The sequence below is a fragment of the Azolla caroliniana genome, unplaced genomic scaffold (genome assembly GCF_043228905.1).
Source record: "Azolla caroliniana isolate FFs.n. ecotype wild unplaced genomic scaffold, voAzoCaro1.0.p SCAF_2, whole genome shotgun sequence".
Classification (NCBI taxonomy): Eukaryota; Viridiplantae; Streptophyta; class Polypodiopsida; order Salviniales; family Salviniaceae; genus Azolla; species Azolla caroliniana.
Genome location: NW_028230437.1, coordinates 27964714 through 27984296, shown reverse-complemented (window position 1 = coordinate 27984296; position 19583 = coordinate 27964714). Strand labels below are relative to the sequence as shown.

The following is a 19583-nucleotide window of genomic DNA, read 5'->3' as shown; positions in this document are numbered from 1 at the left end:
GGCATCATCAATGAAAGTAACAAAGTACAATGCACCACCCAAAGATCTTGTAGCCATAGGTCCACAAACATCTGTGTGAACAAGATCCAATGGTTTAGTGGATTAGTTAACACTGGTCTTATGTGCACTTTTGGTTGCTTACCATGTTGGCAATGTTCACATAAGGCAAAATCAGAGAATGACAACTTAGGTAAGTGGCCATAATGAGATAGAATTTCCATCCCATTTCTTGACATGTGGCCTAAACAGGCATGCCAAATGCTCCTTATTGGCTAGTATGTGACAACCAATAGTTGTTCTTTTTTATGAACAAATAGAGGGTAGAGGGAACCAACTTTGTTCCCTTTTGCAACAATCATATTTCCTTTCATTATACGGAAGGATTGGGAAGCAAATATCACCTTATAGTTGTTGCCATCAAGCGGACCAACGGACATTAGATTATGAGTTAGTTGAGGAACATGGCATACATCTTTGATGGTAAGATGAGAACCATCACTAAAGTGCATTGAGATATCTCCAATGTCATTCACATCACACTAATGTGAGTCTCCAAGTCAAACTTTCCCAAGTGACCTAGCTTCATAACATGTCAATCACTCTCTATGTGGGATGGAGAAAAACCCATATTCACCCCAACATGTGTGCTAACATCATCTAAGACCAAGATGTCAGTCTGATCACATGTTGCATTTACTTCCTCTATTTCCACCCAAGAAGAGGGACCGCTAGATTATCTTCCATGCCCATCACCTTTGAATTTAACATTATCTTTTTCCTTATTTTTCAAGGCATAACAATCTTTCTTCAGGTCTCCCTTTTTACGTCAATAATGATACTCCATGCTTTTCGTCCTAGACTTGCTTCTACCTCTATCGTTTATACTATTGTTTCTCGTGTGGCTCCTACCACAGTGTTGGTTCTTGCAAGAACCAACCTCATACACATTATATGCATCTCCATTATGTGATACAATCATAGATTTCCTACGAATTTCTTCGCTCAATCACTAGTGCTCCACATATGTCATTATAGACTAGTTTCCCATTTGGTGCACTATTGCTATGAGCGGAGCAAAATGTGTCCCCAGAGCTAGGCAAAGTGCATGATAGAAATACACATTGTAGCTCATCATCCGTAGTCATTTTCTAAGCCTGAAATTGTGACCATAGTGCATCAAAATCATTCAAATGAGAGGCGACAATATCAGTCCATAACTTTTCGGCTGAGTCACAGTCCAAGACCGTGAAGTATACATTGCCAGCTAGGTGCAATCTTATGGTAGACATTGCCAAGAGATCAACTATTCCCAATCTTCATTGGACATGCCCTTAGGTCTCTTGGCTTCGCCACCTAATGGCCGTAACCACCTTATGGCCTTAATTGCCTTCTTTAAATAAGAACATCTCTCATTTGATTCTTCCACAAGGCGAAGTTGGATCCGTCAAATTTAGGCCCCCAAAAACAAGAATTATCTGCGTTCGCCTAAGAACAAGACCTCACTTGTATTTCAGCCAAAAGTAAATGGAATGCGACTAAAACATAACTTCTAATTTCACAATCTCACCTCAAGTGACCAAGCATTTATCATGCAAATCCTCTCTTTTGTAAACTAGAAACACTCCTCTCTTTCGATAATCAAAGACTAGTAAGTACATATTTACTGTTGCTATTGTCTCTAGGTTGAGAGAGGGAAAACACTTCTTGAATGGTGACACGTTCCAAAGCAAAAAATGGCTCACAAAAGGATGGGAAAATGAGTTGTAACAGGGGCAACAAGTACTAGATATTACCTCAGTTTGGCAAGTTTCTGCAAACAACATACGCAAAGAGGGGCAAAAAACAGAGAAACAAACGATTCCTACCACAAACAAGGTCTTTGACGAAGCCCTTCACTCTGATACTACAGTTGGACGAGTTGCTATTTTCTTGTTTTTCCTGCAGAGAAGAAGATTGAACAACACAGAGAAAAAAAGACAGCACAGAAAAAGACACACCAAATGTTTTTGGCGGGCACAACAAAAAACCTTTGTTTTGTATTAACTTATATATTTAGTGATAAATAGTGAGAAATGCCCTTTTGGCTTTTCTCACTATGTATCATTTAACTGTTCCTTCGGGAGAGAATCTACAGAGCTCGCGACAATGGCGAGGGAACGGATTCTCACTTTTTTATTTCTTTTCTTTTATCTGTCTATAACTGTTGCTTCGAGAGAATCCAAGGAACTCGTGGCACTGGAGAGGTTGAGGATTCACAATTTCTGATTTCTTTTCTTTGATCTATCTGTAACCATTGCCTTCATAAAGAATCCAGGGAGCTCGTGGCAATGGCGAGGGAAAGGCTTCACAGTTTATGATTTCTTTTCTTTAATCTGTTTGTGCCTTCAGGAGAATCCACGGAGCTCACGGCTATGGCGAAAGAGTATTGAGCGGGAGAAGCCTCACTAACGTTGTCATTTTTCGGACCACATTGTGTGTAGCAAATTTTAAATGTCCTGGAAGATGAAGTTGAGCCCTGATGAAGGTTTGAGTCTTAAATAGTTTGGGTTTGATACTCTCAAACCAAACCCAACCAAACCAAGTTTGAATGAATGAATGTGTGTGGGTATGAGCGAATCAAACGTTTGCACAATATAGTAGCCTCAAAATGGGTGTGTTCTTCATATACAATGTTTTCTCTCCATTCAACGCGTTTTAGTGTTATTAGTGGAGCTTATGACTGTTTTCATGTCATTAATTAACTTAGGGTTTCGAAGAAATTCTGTGTTAATGTGCATGGAGAGATGTTTATGGTGTCTTCGAGGTTTTGGGAGTGAGAGCATGTGACGAAACCGTGATCAAAGTGGCATATGTTGTCATTCCATGAGCACCCCTTCATTCCATGGGCGGCCATTCATTGCATGACCGCCTCTCCAATCCATGAGTGCCCCTTCATTACACTATGGTCATTCCAAGAAGGAAGTCTATGAATCGATTATAAGAGGGGGCATTCCAATGAAGTGGAATCCTTAAAACTCACAAAATTGCATCAACAAGAGGTGGTATTGACATTGAATGTATAAGCTAGCCTCACCAAAATTTGTTAACACTAGACTACTTCTTAGTTGTTAGCCTATTTGGATTCCTAATCTTGTCTCTTAGTACCCCATGTAAAAGGGGCTTAAGCAATGTATCTCGTTAGTTTATTTATATCTAAAACCTTTGTATTAGCAAACCTTATAAATGTTTTAGTGTTATTACTTAGCTTAGGATTTGGGATAAAAAATTGGCAATATGTGTGCGAAGATGGTGTATTTGAGGTTTTGGGAGTGAGTGCATGTGAAGAAAACGTGATCAATGCCTCATGGGCCTTCATTCTACGAGGGCCCCTTGATTGTGCAATACCCATACATTGCATGAATGCCTCGTCATTCCATGAACACTCTTTCATTACATGAAGGTCATTTTGTGACGAGACTACATGAGGGGTCATTCCATAACAGGGAATCCACAAAAGGATAAGCAATGCATGAAGATTTTGAGAGGTATTGTTGCAAGTAACTCTTCAAAATGGCATCACATCTTCCTTAGTTCAAGTTCCTTGTGGTCCTGCTCGATTAGCACATGCACTTCCGTTTATGCGACACACTTAGCACGATGACAAATCTCACCTTGCTATTTATAACTTAAAAGTATTCTTTGTAGGCTTGATTTGAGCATCGAAGCTCCATAAAAAAAGGTAGAAATGTGGTAGGTGAGAATGTGACAATAATGTTTTTTGATGGAATGTTATTTATCAATCAAATGAATCTAAGATTTTTCCTTTAGATTTATGGAGTCAATCACTATCATTGAATTTTGTGAACCCATCATGTATGCATGGAGACATTATATTATTTTGTGAACCCATCATGTATGCATGGAGACATTATATTTAGAACAATGATGCATGTAACATTGTAACTTTGTTTCTTTTAAGATTACTAATTTATTGTATACATCCCAAGTAGAGCTATGCTTTACAATAGCTATTTATTTATGATTACTTATTTGATTATACCTTAGAATTTCTTTATGTGTGTGTGGTAGGTCAACATTTAGAAACATAGAAATTCTATATACTTAACAAGGGGTATTTATTGGCATTACACATTGGTAAATTAAGCTTGTATACTCTTATGGATGATATGTAGTAAAACACCATGTATTTAATGAAAATGACATTGATAATGAAAGTCCAGCACCATAAGAAAGCAATTCAACATTTTACTTAACATGCAATACAAAGTCAACAATGTTTTCTAATTTTCATTGATTGTTTATTAATCGGATAGTTTGATAGATGATTCACATGAAACTTGATTTCAAGTATTTGAATTAGTATGTTGTACGTTTTAAGTTTTGAATGGAAGAAAATGGTTCGTGAACCAAACTTCTTGGAATAAAACGAGACAACAAGTTCAAAATGACTACGCTTGTGCGATTAAATCAGAGCAAATATTTCTAAATTTGAGTTTCGCACTTACTCATGGTGGGAGTATTAGTAGTACTCGGTACACCCACATCTAGTGACTTGATTGTTGTGGCACATATTATTGTTACTTCATAATATATTTGGAGTTTATGATTTTCATGGTGAAATGTATTAAATATTCTACGGACAGAATTTGGGGCGATTGCGAGTTGGATTACTAGAGAGATAGATTTCCACCTCTATCAATTTCATCAACCAAAGATTACACCAAATGTGATATTTTAGATAATTAAGCACTTACAAATTTGTTTTATTAGACATCAATAATACAAAATTCCTAATTCACTGAGAAGTTTCTTAGTGAGTTAGGGCCACCTAGAATGGAGGATACTTGGCTTGTATTATAGTCGAAGTTGTGTTCAAAATAAACAATTGGCTTTGTTGAGAAAATTTGCTTATCTTGGAAACTTGTAAGTTGTACCCTTCTTAATAGGGGAGGTGAAAAATAGCCATATTTTGGAACCTTTACCTATTCATTTCCCTCTCTCTTCCCCTCGACAAACAAATTGAGTTGTTCCATTGGGACTATTGAATATAATCATAAAAATTTATACAAATGTCTAACTAGTATTTACATGTATTGTCGTACAAGAGCCATGTTTTGGCGTCTATGAATCATACTCTACAAGGCTTCTAAGAATGGTACTACACAAGGCTTCTAAGTTCTAAGAATGGTACTACACGAGGCTTCTAAAATGTGGTTACTCTCCCATAGTTGACTTTAGGCCTCCTAGAGTTGTACTTCAGGAATTCGAGATCTCATACTAGACCTAGCAAAGGTTTGACTTTAGGCTTATCAATTTGCAAGTGAGAATCTTTTAACCCAATATTATAAGACAGAAAGGGGAGATTCCACCTAGGCTCCGGGAACTACATATATGAGGCTCCAAGGAACTAACTACATATAGAAGAAAAGCCAAAGCAAAGGCAAAGGTGAGAGAATACAGAATTGATGGAGATGGGTACTAGAGTCTCCTCCTCCTCCTCTTCTTCTTCTTCTTCTATTTACGTAATGTTGTGGTGCACGATCGCGATGGCTATCATCGTGGTTGTGTCGGCCACCGATCCCGCCCCCCTACAAGACTTCTGTGTCGCCGACACCAACTCGACCACCAGAGTGAATGGCTTTGTATGCAAGAATCCGGCGAACGCGACCGGATCTGACTTCGCATCGATTCTTCTGCGGACTCCCGGGAATGCTTCGGCATCCAAGTTCGGGTACGTGGCTGTGCGCGCGAATGCCGCAAATTTCCCAGGCCTCAACACCCTGGGCCTCTCGGCTTCCAGATCTGATTTCAATCCCGGAGGTGTAAACCCGCCACATGTCCACCCGCGCGGCTCCGAACTCATCTATGTCCTCCAAGGTACCCTCTTCGCCGGGTTCGTTAGCTCCGACGAGAAGCTATTCGCAGCCACTCTCTCTGCCGGAGATCTGTTCATCATCCCCCAAGGCTTAATTCATTTTCAGATGAATGTTGGGAAAACGCATGCCGTCGGGATTGTGTCTTTTAATAGCCAAAACCCGGGAACTTCTCGCATCCCGGGAGCCCTCTTTGCCTCTCACCCTGCCATCGAAGATGCCCTCCTCGCCCGTTCCTTTGGTGTCAATGCCACGGAGATTCAATATCTCAAGAAAATCATCTCCAGTTCTTGATCGCTGTGTTCCTTTGGTGTCATATGGGGGACATCACGATAGAACGTATAGCATGTGTGTGGATTGTAATAATGCAAAGGATCCTATCTTGTCATGGTTCTTAAAATGATTTCCAAAATCAGCTTAAAGATTTAAGGGATGTGAATTTCCAAAGGTTGTTGAGTTTTTGGGATGTTGTAAGAAATTACACACATTTCTCATGCCTTAATCTAGAGATGTAAATCCAAATGTATTTCCATCCGAGTTCATCTTTTGAGCATCAAGACTCTGAGTTTGGGATATAATAATAGTCATTTGCTTGTTGTTCTTGTCTCATTTTGTTGATCTACCTCCATAATCATTTGGCCATTGCCTCCATCCAAATTTGAAGTTCTTGGATTGCTCACCGCATTGGATTGAATGGCCAACTCTCAAATTAAAATCCTTTCATCTTAATGCGTCCTGTCATAATTCCTAACATCCTCTCTTAGTGTCCTCCCAAACTTCTTTGTCGCCCGATCTTCTGAGCTCCATCAAATTCTCTCCCAAATTTGTGTCTAAACTAATTGTCAACATGCAATGGTGTTAACCGTTATGAATATTAGGATAGGTTATCAATTAAATTTTTATAGTTATATGTGGTTTAGTTATTAAAATCTATTTGTTTGAATGCTTCTGAAGTGGTTTTAAGTTTATCAATTTAAACTGTCTATCTCCAAACTTGAGTACCCTATAGTCGCATACACTATATCAAGTTTCTTATGGCCACACTAGTGAGAAAAGGGCCAATAAATACATCAGAAATAAATATAAAGGTCATTTTTTGTCCCTATTTAGTGGAACTTCCTCATTCATGAGATTTAGACCACAACTTTTCTCCTTCTTTCTTTCCTTCTCTCCCTCAACACTTTTCTTGAGATTAATGTTACATGTTTTAACTCTTAGCCTTACACTAATCTTCTTGTATGAGATTTGTGGTTTTTGTTAACTATTCAAAGAGTGGTTTGCTCATCCATGTATGCTTTGTTTAGTATTAACTAGATAGTGTTGAGCAAACACTTAAAGGACATTGCGACACAACTATTTAAAGTTGGTGAGAAAGAATTCACTTGGGTCATAATATATCAGTGTAACAGGTCAAGTCTAGTGTGGTTGACTACCACTCTTGCTGGTTTTGCTCACAAAAGAGTAAAGAACAATCTGACCGCGATATACCACTTCGTGAGGATAGAACTCTGACTAAGAGAAAGATGATGGCTTGTTGTAGCACACCTAGAAGTGACACAAGAATGGCATTTGCCTTTAGTTCACCTAAGATTGGATGCACTTGTATGAAGGTTGGCAATTGGAATCAATGACAAAAAGAAGAGGGAGTCTGAAATGTGTGTTGTAGCATGTGCACATGACTCACACCAATATTTAGACATTACCAATGTTTTAGAAGCTACAAAAGGCAGTCCTTGCAAAGCCATGACCCTTCTCAAACTTCATTCATTACATCTCATTAACCTCTTCGCCACACTAACACTCATCATTACTATGACCCAAAGAATCTCACCATCTACAATGACCCACTCTTACATAAACCCACAAATCCACACGCTTTCTAGTTATCCAGACTTTACTCCTATGAATGAGCCCATTTGCAAACTTGCAAACTTGCATAGAAGAAACATGCATCACTAAATATTTTACCTCACCATAGATTGTTCCTTTGTATTGTTGACTTGGGGTTTCATAAATAAACCAAAGAGTCTTAAATAAATGTTCCTTGCTTGAGTGCCATCTTGATCCTTTCAATGCGTAAATGTGACGATGTTCATTAGAGGCTTGGGCATTGATTGTACACGATGTTGTTGACCACATCAATCACACAATTAACCTTCCAAAGAAAGACAAATTATCACATTTCATTGCATCTAACGATATGAAGTTTTTTTATAAGGATGTTATATTGAACATCAAGATGAAAGCATCTTGATTTCTTTTGTTCATGAGGAGGTAATGCAACAAGGAGCACCAACCTTTCATCAAAGCATAACGGATATTTATTTTTGGTCAGAAGAGTAAGTCGTTAGACAAAGCTTAACCGCCAAATTGATGGATCGACATTCAAGACAATATAATGAACATTCAGGTGGTTGGCAAACTTCTAACATTAAAGAGGACGAAGATCCATGATTGCATGATTGCAAGATATGTTGAGAATGGGAAATTTGAGGAAATGCTCAATCAATTTCATCAAACGAAGGATCCATGGCTAGCCCTTGTCTTACAGAAGATGGGCTTGGGAAGGATAGTCACTTCCTTTCCAACTATTTTGTATTTTGTCGTTGATATGCCTTTTTAAAAACTAATGGAAGGGTATGTTGTTTAGAAAAAAGAAGAAGAGGATGAAGATCCAAGCATGCACTTTGACGGTCCAACTATCAACAACATTTTATAAATACAAGAGGAACTCTCATATCCCATATTCAAAAACATGACATGTTTGAGAGAATCCTATTGTTTCTTTTCAAGTATGTCTTCCTTAGTTATATTCCCTAAGGGGTAAATGGTCCGAGTATTAGGAGTTCCCCATTACATTTTAATCGGTGATATTTGAAGGTTTTGCTGGACCATATAAAATATGTACTCACATCTCGACGGTGCTTGGGAACATTTATCGCAAATATAATGTGAAATCACCGGAGCTATATGAGATAAATCTTCAGTTGCATAGAAAACTGTGTTTTATTATTTCTATTCATAGACACCACATCAGCACTGGTGGTCTAGTGGTAGAATAGTACCCTGCCACGGTACAGACCCGGGTTCGATTCCCGGCCAGTGCAAGCATTTTAAAATTATATTCATCATTTTACTTCGATACAATAGTCCAAATTGTTTTATGACTTTTTATGTAATTCTCGATCTTCTCCCCTCTTTACATTCGTCAGTCCAATAGTTGAAGACATTTGAATTATGACTAGGTAAAAATTCATGCAAGCCTCAAGTTAGGTCATGTAAGAGGTCATTTTTTGCATCAATAAGAATCATTCGTAAAATGTCAAAGAACCAAATTCAAATAGAGGGAATTTGGTTTTATGTGGAGGATTGTGTTCTCTTTGGAGTTAAGAGCAATTGGATGTGCAGGGATTTGGTTTTATGTGAAGGATTGTGATATCTTTGGAGTTAGAGTTGTTGAAGTACCGAAAGGTAATGGAGGTGAGGGATTTCATTTTATGCAAATGATTGTGATCTCTTCACAATTAGAACATTTTAAGTGTCAAAAGGTAATGGATGTAACTAGTGAATATTGACAAAAGGTAATCGGCAAGCACATGGTCAATACATGTCAACCCGCTAGTCAATAATACATACTACTCTCTTTTCTTTTCTTTTTTTAAATAAAGATTCACCTTTGTATTAATGGAAAGATGCCCAAAGGCTACAACAAATTCATACAATAAATTATAACCCTCGTACCCACATCAACCAACATGTCGAGTATCAAAAGCACACATGTAAGGCCCTTCCAAGATGGGGGGCGGAAAAATCCATATTGGTGGAGCATATTTTCACTTTATTCTCTCTCCAAAAGATGTGAAGACCTCTGCATTTTTCCTAATTCCTTGAAATTGTTGTTGTTTACGAATCACAACATCAAGCTCACCAGTTGTTGCCTCATATTGACCTCTTAGAGTATGTAGGAGCATTAACCATATCTCCTTGACTAACTCGACCGCATTCTATTTGACTTTATGAAATTCACATTTACATCTAGCCTTCCACAATACCCAAACTACTAAAGAAGATATCGTAGACCAGACATTGTCCTCTTCAAAACAACGGATTGTTGTAGTATAAGAGACCTCCAATACATGTCTTCCATTGGAGAGGAGAAGAAAATCAACATACTCCTTTTCATAATTATGTATTTCTTCAACCAATCTTCCCCATCTCACAAAACCCCATGTGTACACATGTTTACCATAAATAGGATATCCATAAAACATGATGAACCGATTCAATGGGAGAACCATAACTATCACATTTTAAATCATGGGAATGCCCCCACATCCATGACTTCACGGGAATGCAATAATATATCAATAACCATCTAAATAATACAATTTTTTTAGGAATTTGCATGACCCATAGCCATTTCCAATAAGCATCCAATCAAGAGTCTTGTATATTACTAGATGTCCAAAATTTACAAGTCGTTGGCATAATAGCCACACCCCTCCTTAGCAATTCTCTACCCATTTTTACCAAGTATTGTAAAAATGGGATTTATTTACCTAACATTCCTTGCGCTAATATGATTTGCCATTTCAACTCACCAGGATCCCACAAAAGGTGATCAATTGGCTTATTCTCATAGACCCACAATTCAGAGAGACTATGTATATCATTTGGATGTGGATTCAACATCCAATTTTTATCGTTCTTCCACAATATACGAATAGGCAACATACTCCCTTGAGTTATAACTTCGTCTTCCATAAAGAGAGAATGAAGCCATTCAGAAGGCAAAACATCGAAGTAAAGACATTCATGACAGATTATAACCCATGACCCCGAACAAGACACATAAGGATGAAAACATACCATACCAAAATAGACTAGCTTGACAAGGCTGAAAGGAAGACATCATAAACACTCTATCTAGTTCTGCATACATAATGTTCCCTCCCCAAATTGTTCTACAAACATGGCTTTAGTTTTCCATCGTCGAAGAATAAAAAGTCACCAATTCCCCACCAACTCAACTTCACCTCTATCAAAATCAGCCCACTTCAACCTAGTTCTCTTCCCTAACATTACCTCCTCCTCTGATGTAAATAGTGGGTTCAATATGAGGGTTTGGTGCACCATACTACTCTCTTTGCTTAGTGTCACAACCAATTAGTTTTCATATCCTATGAAGCCTATGCATTATTCACATTTGCGAATACATATGAAGTCTAGTTTGATGATTATCATGGACAAACTAAGAAATGTGCGAATATTTTTGTTGCAATTAGAAATTTGAACAAACAAACAATTGTTGTATGATTTCTACAACTTCATTAACATCAAATGGACATGAAGTGAGAATGACAAGGTATTGATCAAGTGAACCATATCAGTGCGAGCAATTGTTTCAACGAAAGCTTCAAGTGGCAAAAACCATCTCACATCGTAAGCATTATCATAATATAATATTGATTCCCACAAACATGTTTTTACACGTGCAATATTGCATAAGCTAACTTACATATAAAAACAATGTGATTTTGTTGTGTAGAGACATGGCTCAAAACTAAAACTTTTACAAAGTGTGAATTGAATCAAATATCTCAAAAGTGATTAATTATTCCATTGAAAAAAGTTTGGCATATTTCCTAGGCGAATCATTTGTGTATCATGATTATGAATCAATTGACATATTCATAATTGAATCGCTTGTGTATCATGATTCAATACTAAAATCTTCACAAACTAAGAATTGGATTAGATATCTCAAAAGCCATGATTTATTCCACGGAAAAGTTCAACTCCTCTATATTGTACCTCTATTGGCATATTCCTAGGCGAATCATTTGTGTAGTCATGATTCAACACAAACATTTAAACATTCATAGATTATGATTGAATTAAATAATAAATATCTCAGAACCTATGGATTATTCCACCGATAAAAGTTTAGCTTCTTTACATTGCACCTCCTACATGAATTTTGGGATCTTACGTGATTGTTAAGGTAGTTCTAAGTGATTAGTTAGATAGTCATACGATTACGAAGGCCCCGCAAAACTATACTCCTCTCGAAGTCGGAGTGTTTCTTTCTATCATGAATGTGCATCTTATTTATTATTAAGTTGGACTATGCTAGTGCGGTGTTGTTCTGGGCGAGCATTTCCTTGAACCATTGTGCCGACTTCCTTGGGTGTCTATTGAGCTCTTTGTCCACATAGTAAAGGCCAACTCGTATCCCCATTCCCAAATTGAACTCAAAGCCATCTATCAACGACCAAGCATATACTCCTTTCACATTGGCACCTTCCCTACAAACATACATTAAATAACCAAAATATTTTACGATTAATTGTTGGATAATCTTGGAGTCATTAGAGGCAAACATTTTAAGTTTAAAATGTAACAATAAAAACACATCCGACTGTTACCTAATAGCTACGATGAGTTCGTCATAATAAGTTTGGAAAAATTCTACCCTTTCATCATCATCCAGAGTTTCTCGCACGGCTTCGTCATCAAATCCTACGGTGTAATTGTATTCTATACCCCAACCTATACACACAAATAGTTGGCAGTAGTGTGCATACGTAGTTATTGATATCTATCATCAAGCATAAGCTTCTAATACAACAAGAAACTAATTGTTACCTGTTTGTGTGATAATTTGTGGGAAGTTATCGTATCTATCTTTGATGTATTCGATGGTTTTCCTCATGATCCAAGGCACCGCATAATCATGGTCTCCCTTTATTTGGTTTAAAATATGCATAAGTCTCTTTGTTTTTGTGAATAGCATTAAACTACATCAAAAGCTCAATATCCACAATCACATATCACATACCTTCCCGATGTATTCACCGTCCCGTTCTCCTGTCAAAATTAAAAGATAATCATGTCAATGAATCCTTTATGTGATCCTAAACCCGAAATCTAATCTTAAATAAGCCCCAAGCCCCAAATCTACCCTAAACCCAAAATAAACCCTAAGCACTATCAAATCCCTAAATTGCAACGCTAAAAAATCTTGTCTGAACCTAGAAAATAATCCTAAACAAATCCTAACTCTACATTGTAAATCCTAAATAAACCCTAAACCCAAAACATTAAATAAATCGTAAACAAACCCTGAACCCTTGAACTTTTTGTTGTTGTGTGGTTCAAATCTATCTATACCTGTCACATTCACTCGCCAATCCAAGTAATAGCTGAGTCGATCATCTATTGCATAGTAGTCGGCGTCGTAAACATAGAAGGCTGTCAAGACGTTGGTGCCGATGAAATCAAGTGATCCTTTTACCTTGGCTATTTGGTCGTCCGTGAAGTTGGGTAAACGGGAACCAACGTTTTCACGCATGCTCAGAGGGTAGTCACCAAAGAATATCGGGTCCAAGAACCTGACCACAAGGGGGCCAAATGTTGGGGCAAATTACACATAGCATCATTCAATCAATATATATATGTATATATATATATAGTGTAGTAACTAGTTATGATGAAGTTGAGTACCCTGAGTCTATGAGTATGCAGCATACAGACAGACTACAAATTCAGTACTATATGTGTATATATGCATTGGAAACAAAAAAAAAAGAGCACGGGCATATATGTACAGAGACAGAGCAAGAGAGAGAGAGAGAGACCATCCAACAAGGAAATCGGTTGCTCTCTGTGCTGCCTCCACATCTTCGGTCGAATTCGTCAACGGCTCCGACCATCTGAACCAGAGAGCCAATCCAACCGTACCATTTTGTGTCGGCTTAATGAACAAAGTCGGAGAAATCAAATGAGTGATTATGTACAATTACAGGACCAAAATTCTGTCAAAAATGCTAGCATGAAACAACTAATAATCAACTTTTTTTTTGCAATGATGGAGTCAGTTCAAACTTATCTGGAAAATGTGGGAAGAAAGAAAAGAAAAGGATTTTGAACCCTTTGCAATGAGCTCACCTGGTATTTGCTTCTATAAATGCTGACAGCCTCTGCATGGGCAAGGAGAAGATTGTGGCCAACTATGTATGGTTCTGTCCCAGAGTCACCTTCTGGGCAGTCACCATAGTTCATGTTCATTTGTCCCAAAATGTTGGGTGTGCATCGTCCCGGAGGATTTTGATTGGTCGAATACCCTAACCCTGCCCAATCATTGGCTTCATCGAAAGTCACCCAGTACTTCACTCGGTCCCCGAATGCCGCGAAACAAGTCTCGGCATAGTTTGCGAAATCCTCTCTAAATTTTACCAAAAGGAAAATATCCGAAGGATTAGCTTATTCAGGAGGAATTTGCTCAACAGGATAGCGGATTAATCCCGACAAAGATAGCTGAGCCTTACATGAATTGTGCATTCAAAGGGCCACCGTACTTAACATCGAGGATGTGAGGGTGATCTTGTGTCCAAAGGGTCACCATTGGCACTAGACCTAGAGACAAAATTCCACACAACAAGACATCACATGCTAAAGCCCAATCTGAAAACATTGACCTTCAATAAATACATCAAGTAATAGCTTTAAAAGTCACACTAAGTGCTTAATATGGATTCAATAAAACTATGCAGAATTTCCTGGTAAAACTTGTTGCTTCATGGCATTCAAGTTGTGGGTCGGAACCTCAAGTTTTAACATAGCATTCGTAACAAAACAGGACTTCATAGTTTTAGTTTCAAAAATCATGGACATAGCTAGGTTGCTTACCTTTTTCTAGAACATCATCAATGACAGCGTTGTAATGTGCTATGGCTACTTCATTTACATCTCCACTCCCATCTATATATATATATTATTGGCATTGCAACAAAAGCATTACGATCAAGCTGTCATAGATACAGAATTTAACCTTGAAAAAACCATGTGAAACGCCACTTACTTGGGAAGATCCTCGACCATGCTATCGACAATCTGTACGAGTTCATCCCCATGTCCAACAGCAATTGATGATCGCTCTAGCAAATTTTCAAAAGGATAACATGTTATGGCCATGATTAAATTTATGAGTAAAAATGCATCAATATCACCAAGCTAGTCACAAACTAGTCTGACTAGCATCACAGTTTTGACATATGCATCACTAGAGTTGAGTAAAAAATTTAAAAAATGCATAGAAGTTAAACCTAGGTTTATGCCCACACCCTAGTTATAACACAAGTGCGGAACGAATTAATGGCGGTATACAAGCCAAATGGATCTACAATTCTGGCCTCATTAACTAGAAATAAACCATAAAATTATGCCATATAAGCTTACTGATTATTACTATATGTTTATTATGCTCATGCCAAATGGACCGTCTATCTCAGGCCTCATTAACTAGAAATAAAACATTATAAAATTATGTCACATACATATAAGCTCACTGAGTAGTTACAGTAGTATATGTTTAGTATATTCATGGTGTACATAGCAGCACATTGTGATCGCTCACTAAGATTGTTGGTATGGTTCTTTTAGCATCAATTGGATGAATTAGAGAAATTTTTGACCTTATATTGAATGTAATTGTCACCGCACTGCCCCGGAACGGCGCCATCCATTGTGGAATCTGGAAGCATAAAATAAGACCCAGAGTAGGTTAGAATGCATTAAATCCTTGGCACAGGCACTTACTTGAACATTAAGACGAGATATGTCTCACTTTCATTGAGTGCATAGACGTCCCAAATGTTCTCACTCTTGTTGTCGATATATTCGGCCCCTTCATGCTAACACATTGACAATTATAATGTTTGGAAATAGTTAGATCCACATACCACTGAGATTAGTACCATGTTAAAGAAATACAGTTGCATATATATAGCAAAAGTTTGATGAAACTTTAGGCTCACATTAGCATAACCTTAAATTATTGAAGATATAAGCGAGGTACTTAATGCACTACACCAAGATCTAGCATATAACCAGTGCACAAAACCAAGGTTCGAGGGAGATTAATGCAGACAAACTAGAGTTCACATTATACCCACCATCACTAACATCATACTGGCACACAATGAATTAGTACTAAGTAGATAGTAAGCTAGAAGAACCTTCATAGCAATGAATTAGTAAGTAGATTGTAGGCTAGACGAACCTTCATAGACGACGTAATGGCGCCAAAGAGGAAGTCATGGGGGAAATCGCCTCTAGTGATTCCGGTGCCATTGGGGAAAAGGCCAGATTCAGCCACACCATAGCCAATTCTGGTTCTTATGCACATACAAAGAGGAAGAAATGATGAGACGAAGAAGAGAATGGAGATTAATGTAGTAAGTATCTGAGCTTCCATGGTGACCTGCTTGCAGTAGAACAGAGAGTATTTTGGTTTCCTCTGTTCTACTAAGGCCACCCTCTGTGTTCTCTCTCCCTCTCCCTCTCCTTATAACAGCATAGAATCTCTCCCTGATTTGTTTATTTTTTTCTTTTGATTGAACTCTGTTCGATTTAATAATGCTTAGTTTTTGTTTGATTTCTTTGTTAATATTATGATCAAATTGGGACTGAAAAAATGAATACATTTAAATTTAATCCCCTGTAACATTCATTTACAAAGCAGAGATCTATTAAACAAACAAAAGAAAAAGAAAAAGAAAAAGAAAAAGAAAAAGAAGTAATCCCTTTTCTATTAAACAGGATTTGTTTCATTCAGTCAAGTCTATACATATTTTGATGGATTCTTTTTCAACTTTCATTTTTCTTCTTCTTTTTTTGTGATGGATTTATTTGTGTATTTTTTGTTTTCCATCTTCTCGTGTCGCAAGTTGCTCGTTTCGCGCTTTTATTGCTTCATTTCCCAGGCTCAAGTCACGTGCTTCCCTGCACGTGACGATCATCCGCCACGTGTTAGTTATGGTTGGTTCCATTGGTCAACCAATGATGCGTTATGTAGTATAATGTGTATGTGTATGTGTATGTGTATGTGTATGTGTATGTGTATGTGTATGTGTATGTGTATGTGTATGTGTGTATGTGTGTATGTGTGTATGTGTATGTCTATGTGTATGGGTATACCGTATGGGTATGTGTATGTGTATGGGTATACCGTATGGGTATGGATATGTGTATGTGTATGTGTAAGCATATGTCTATGTTTAAGTATACATGTCCGTATATGTATATATGCAAGAGTCCCAATCCATCTACACATTCATCTATGGACCATATATACATCTCTATACATACATACAATCTTCATATTAGTAAAATCGTCGCCCCTCTTCTCTCATATTTCATGTACATGGAAAGACTATTGATGTTTTAGTTGTGGTTTTCTTCTCTTTGTGTGGATTGTAACTTGTCAATGTGTCATAGTGTTCTCTCACCTTTGGCTACCCCTCCTCGCACAAGTGGTTATTGTCTCTCGTGAACTTCTTATTGCTCTTTTCTAAGTTGCTTTATCTCTCAAACATTGTCTTCTTCTTCTCTGCCTCTCTCTCTTTGGGCATCAATATTAAAGATTAGCTTGAATCGTCCTTTTGGGGGGTCATGTGGGTAGGTTTCTTTGGCCTTTCGATGACATTAAGACATCTCTCTCTCTCTCTCTCTCTCTCTCTCTCTCTCTCTCTCTCTCTCTCTCTCTCTCTCTCTCTCTCTCTAAACAATGATGTTTGGCTTGCACTCTTATGTTCTAACTCCTAAGAGAAGCCCATGAAAAAGCAAGCTACTTTGACTCAACACCTTCCACTTTTATAGGCTTCTCCAAAATTTACCACATGTAATTTACTTTTATGGCCTTTCGACAACATTAAAACATCTCTCTCTAAACAATAACGTTTGATTGCACTCTTATGTTCTCACTCCTAAAGTAAACTAATGAAAAGCAAACTCCCTTAACTTGGTACTCCTCCACTTTTAGGTTTCTCCAAAATTTACCACATGCGCTTTTCTTGGGTTTAGAGAAATTGTTGATTAACATCCCATATTCTTCTATTGTTTTTGAATCAATTTTATGTATGAAGGACACTTTTTCTGGTTTATATGCCTTCGGCCATGTTTGAACTTGTCGTATTCTTTTAAGCTTCTTGGCACTCTTTATTTAACATTTCCCCCCAACTCTATCAAATGTTCTTTGGTGTTTCTCTTATGTTCTTGCCTATTTGTCGCAAAATAATTGAAACTTAAGGGTGTTTAGGAAATGAGGAATATTGTTAACCCTCCATTAAAAAAGGCCAAAAACTATTTGTAGAAATAAACTCGTCCATCAACAAAGACCCTATTGTCCTTGAGCATTGGTTCTATCACCAATATTGATATTTTTGATAGACCGCAATATCATTGTTTATGTTATCTGATTCTTTTTATTCAATGCAAGTTTGAAAACCACGTCCCATGCATTTGATCATGTTTATTATATGTATAGAGAAATCCCACAATGTTGAGAAATATTGCAATACCTAACTATCCAACCTTGGCCATGGCCATCAATGAGTGCACAATGGGACAATCCAACCTTGGCCATTATTAACCATATCATATTTTCTCATTTTAGGAAGGATGAATGATGTGTGGATCTATCACCAGTCTTTTTCTTCTTTTTTTCTTTTTTGAGATAAAAGATTCACATCAGTATTAATGGAAAGATGCCCAAAGGCTACAAAGAAGTCATACAGGAAAACATAACCATCATACCATCATCAACCAACATGTCGAGTAGCATAAGCCCTCACGCATCTACCTAAGCATGACCTGTCACCACTCATTCAAGTTATGAATTTTAGATTACAAATGAACCAACTATACAAAAAAAGAAATAAATAGCTCTAATGCTAATGGTTAGGACATTGAATTTAATTGTGGAATTATTTAAATAAATATGTGTCACAGAAAAATATAATAGAAGATTGGGTATTAACTATTTTACGAATAATAATCTCATAAGTTGATCCACATCGAGAATCAAGGCATGCAATCATAAACATGAATTCACATGACGGGATTTTGAAAAGTGTCAAGATACCTAAGGTCTCAACGTAAGCATTTACAATGATAAGCCACATTGAGATGAAAGCTTGCAATCAAAACACAAATTCACGTAATTAGTCCTTGAGAAGTGTCAAGATGTCCAAGATATGACCGTAAGTGTTTACAATGATGAAACTTTGTTTATGCAAGAGTCATTGAACTCTCATATTGATTGCTAATATTAGCTATATGACGCATAACATGTCAAAAACTTTGACGATCCTCTTAGTTTCTCAAAGGAAATTGATAGTTCGACACTCGAAGTGGCAAATATAAAAGTGGCCTTTAAATCTCTAACATATATTTTATAGATTTATCATTCACCCAATGTTCATGTGTATATTCGATATCACGTTGTCGTGAAGATTTTCGGCAACGGTGCGAAAATCACATGGAAAGGAGAAAAATCGAGAAGGGTTCACTTTCGCGCTTCTCTCACAGTTTTTTTTCCAATGAGTTATCCGACATATACATGCAGCTAATACGACTCTCTCTATAGATATACTAACTTATCACCCATATATACATGACTATGTATATGTGTGTGTGTGTGTGTGTGTGTGTGTGTGTGTGTGTGTGTTCGTTTGAACTTCTATTCAATTGACTTCCATTCGACTGTATCCCTTTTTGGCTTTTTGGTCGATTTCGGCCAACCGACTCTTGTTTCGACTTCCTTATCGATTTCGGCTTTTCGGCTGACTCCCCCACAAGGAGGGACAATCTTACATAACACAATTGACTTACCACTAAGCCAAGTCATTTCTTTAAAAGTTGTATTTT

At 37.4% G+C, this 19583-nt stretch overlaps 2 protein-coding genes and 1 non-coding gene across 3 annotated transcripts; 2 read left to right on the top strand and 1 right to left on the bottom strand.

Annotated features, from left to right (window-relative positions):
* The first annotated feature begins 5546 nt into the window (after positions 1 to 5546).
* Positions 5547 to 6167, top strand: LOC147868016 (germin-like protein 5-1). The gene has a single exon (XM_087315764.1). The coding sequence runs from the start codon at positions 5547 to 5549 to the stop codon at positions 6165 to 6167; it is 621 nt and encodes a 206-aa protein (XP_087171890.1).
* Positions 6168 to 8909: 2742 nt separating this feature from the next.
* Positions 8910 to 8980, top strand: TRNAG-GCC (transfer RNA glycine (anticodon GCC)). Its single transcript has one exon. It is a non-coding gene; the product is annotated as a tRNA-Gly (tRNA).
* Positions 8981 to 11778: 2798 nt separating this feature from the next.
* On the bottom strand, positions 11779 to 16215 carry LOC147868014 (beta-glucosidase 34-like). Its single transcript, XM_087315944.1, has 13 exons — positions 15937 to 16215; positions 15502 to 15568; positions 15350 to 15408; positions 14737 to 14812; positions 14565 to 14636; positions 14204 to 14291; positions 13824 to 14100; positions 13514 to 13629; positions 13047 to 13267; positions 12715 to 12743; positions 12522 to 12618; positions 12302 to 12425; positions 11779 to 12181 (listed from the first exon to the last, which is right to left on the bottom strand). The coding sequence occupies exons 1-13, from the start codon at positions 16129 to 16131 to the stop codon at positions 12001 to 12003; spliced, it is 1602 nt and encodes a 533-aa protein (XP_087172070.1). The 5' UTR covers positions 16132 to 16215; the 3' UTR covers positions 11779 to 12000.
* Between the last annotated feature and the right edge of the window lie 3368 nt (positions 16216 to 19583).

What these genes read in the sequence shown, in the direction of transcription:
- LOC147868016 (XM_087315764.1), top strand. Translation starts at nt 5,547, where the DNA reads ATGGCTATCATCGTGGTTGTGTCGGCCACCGATCCCGCCCCCCTACAA.
- LOC147868014 (XM_087315944.1), bottom strand. Translation starts at nt 16,131, where the DNA reads ATGGAAGCTCAGATACTTACTACATTAATCTCCATTCTCTTCTTCGTC. An exon ending in CCTTTGAATGCACAATTCAT is followed by an intron (nt 14,101 to 14,203) that starts GTAAGGCTCAGC and finishes GGTAAAATTTAG; the next exon opens with AGAGGATTTCGCAAACTATG. An exon ending in ACGGTGAATACATCGGGAAG is followed by an intron (nt 12,619 to 12,714) that starts GTATGTGATATG and finishes AACCAAATAAAG; the next exon opens with GGAGACCATGATTATGCGGT.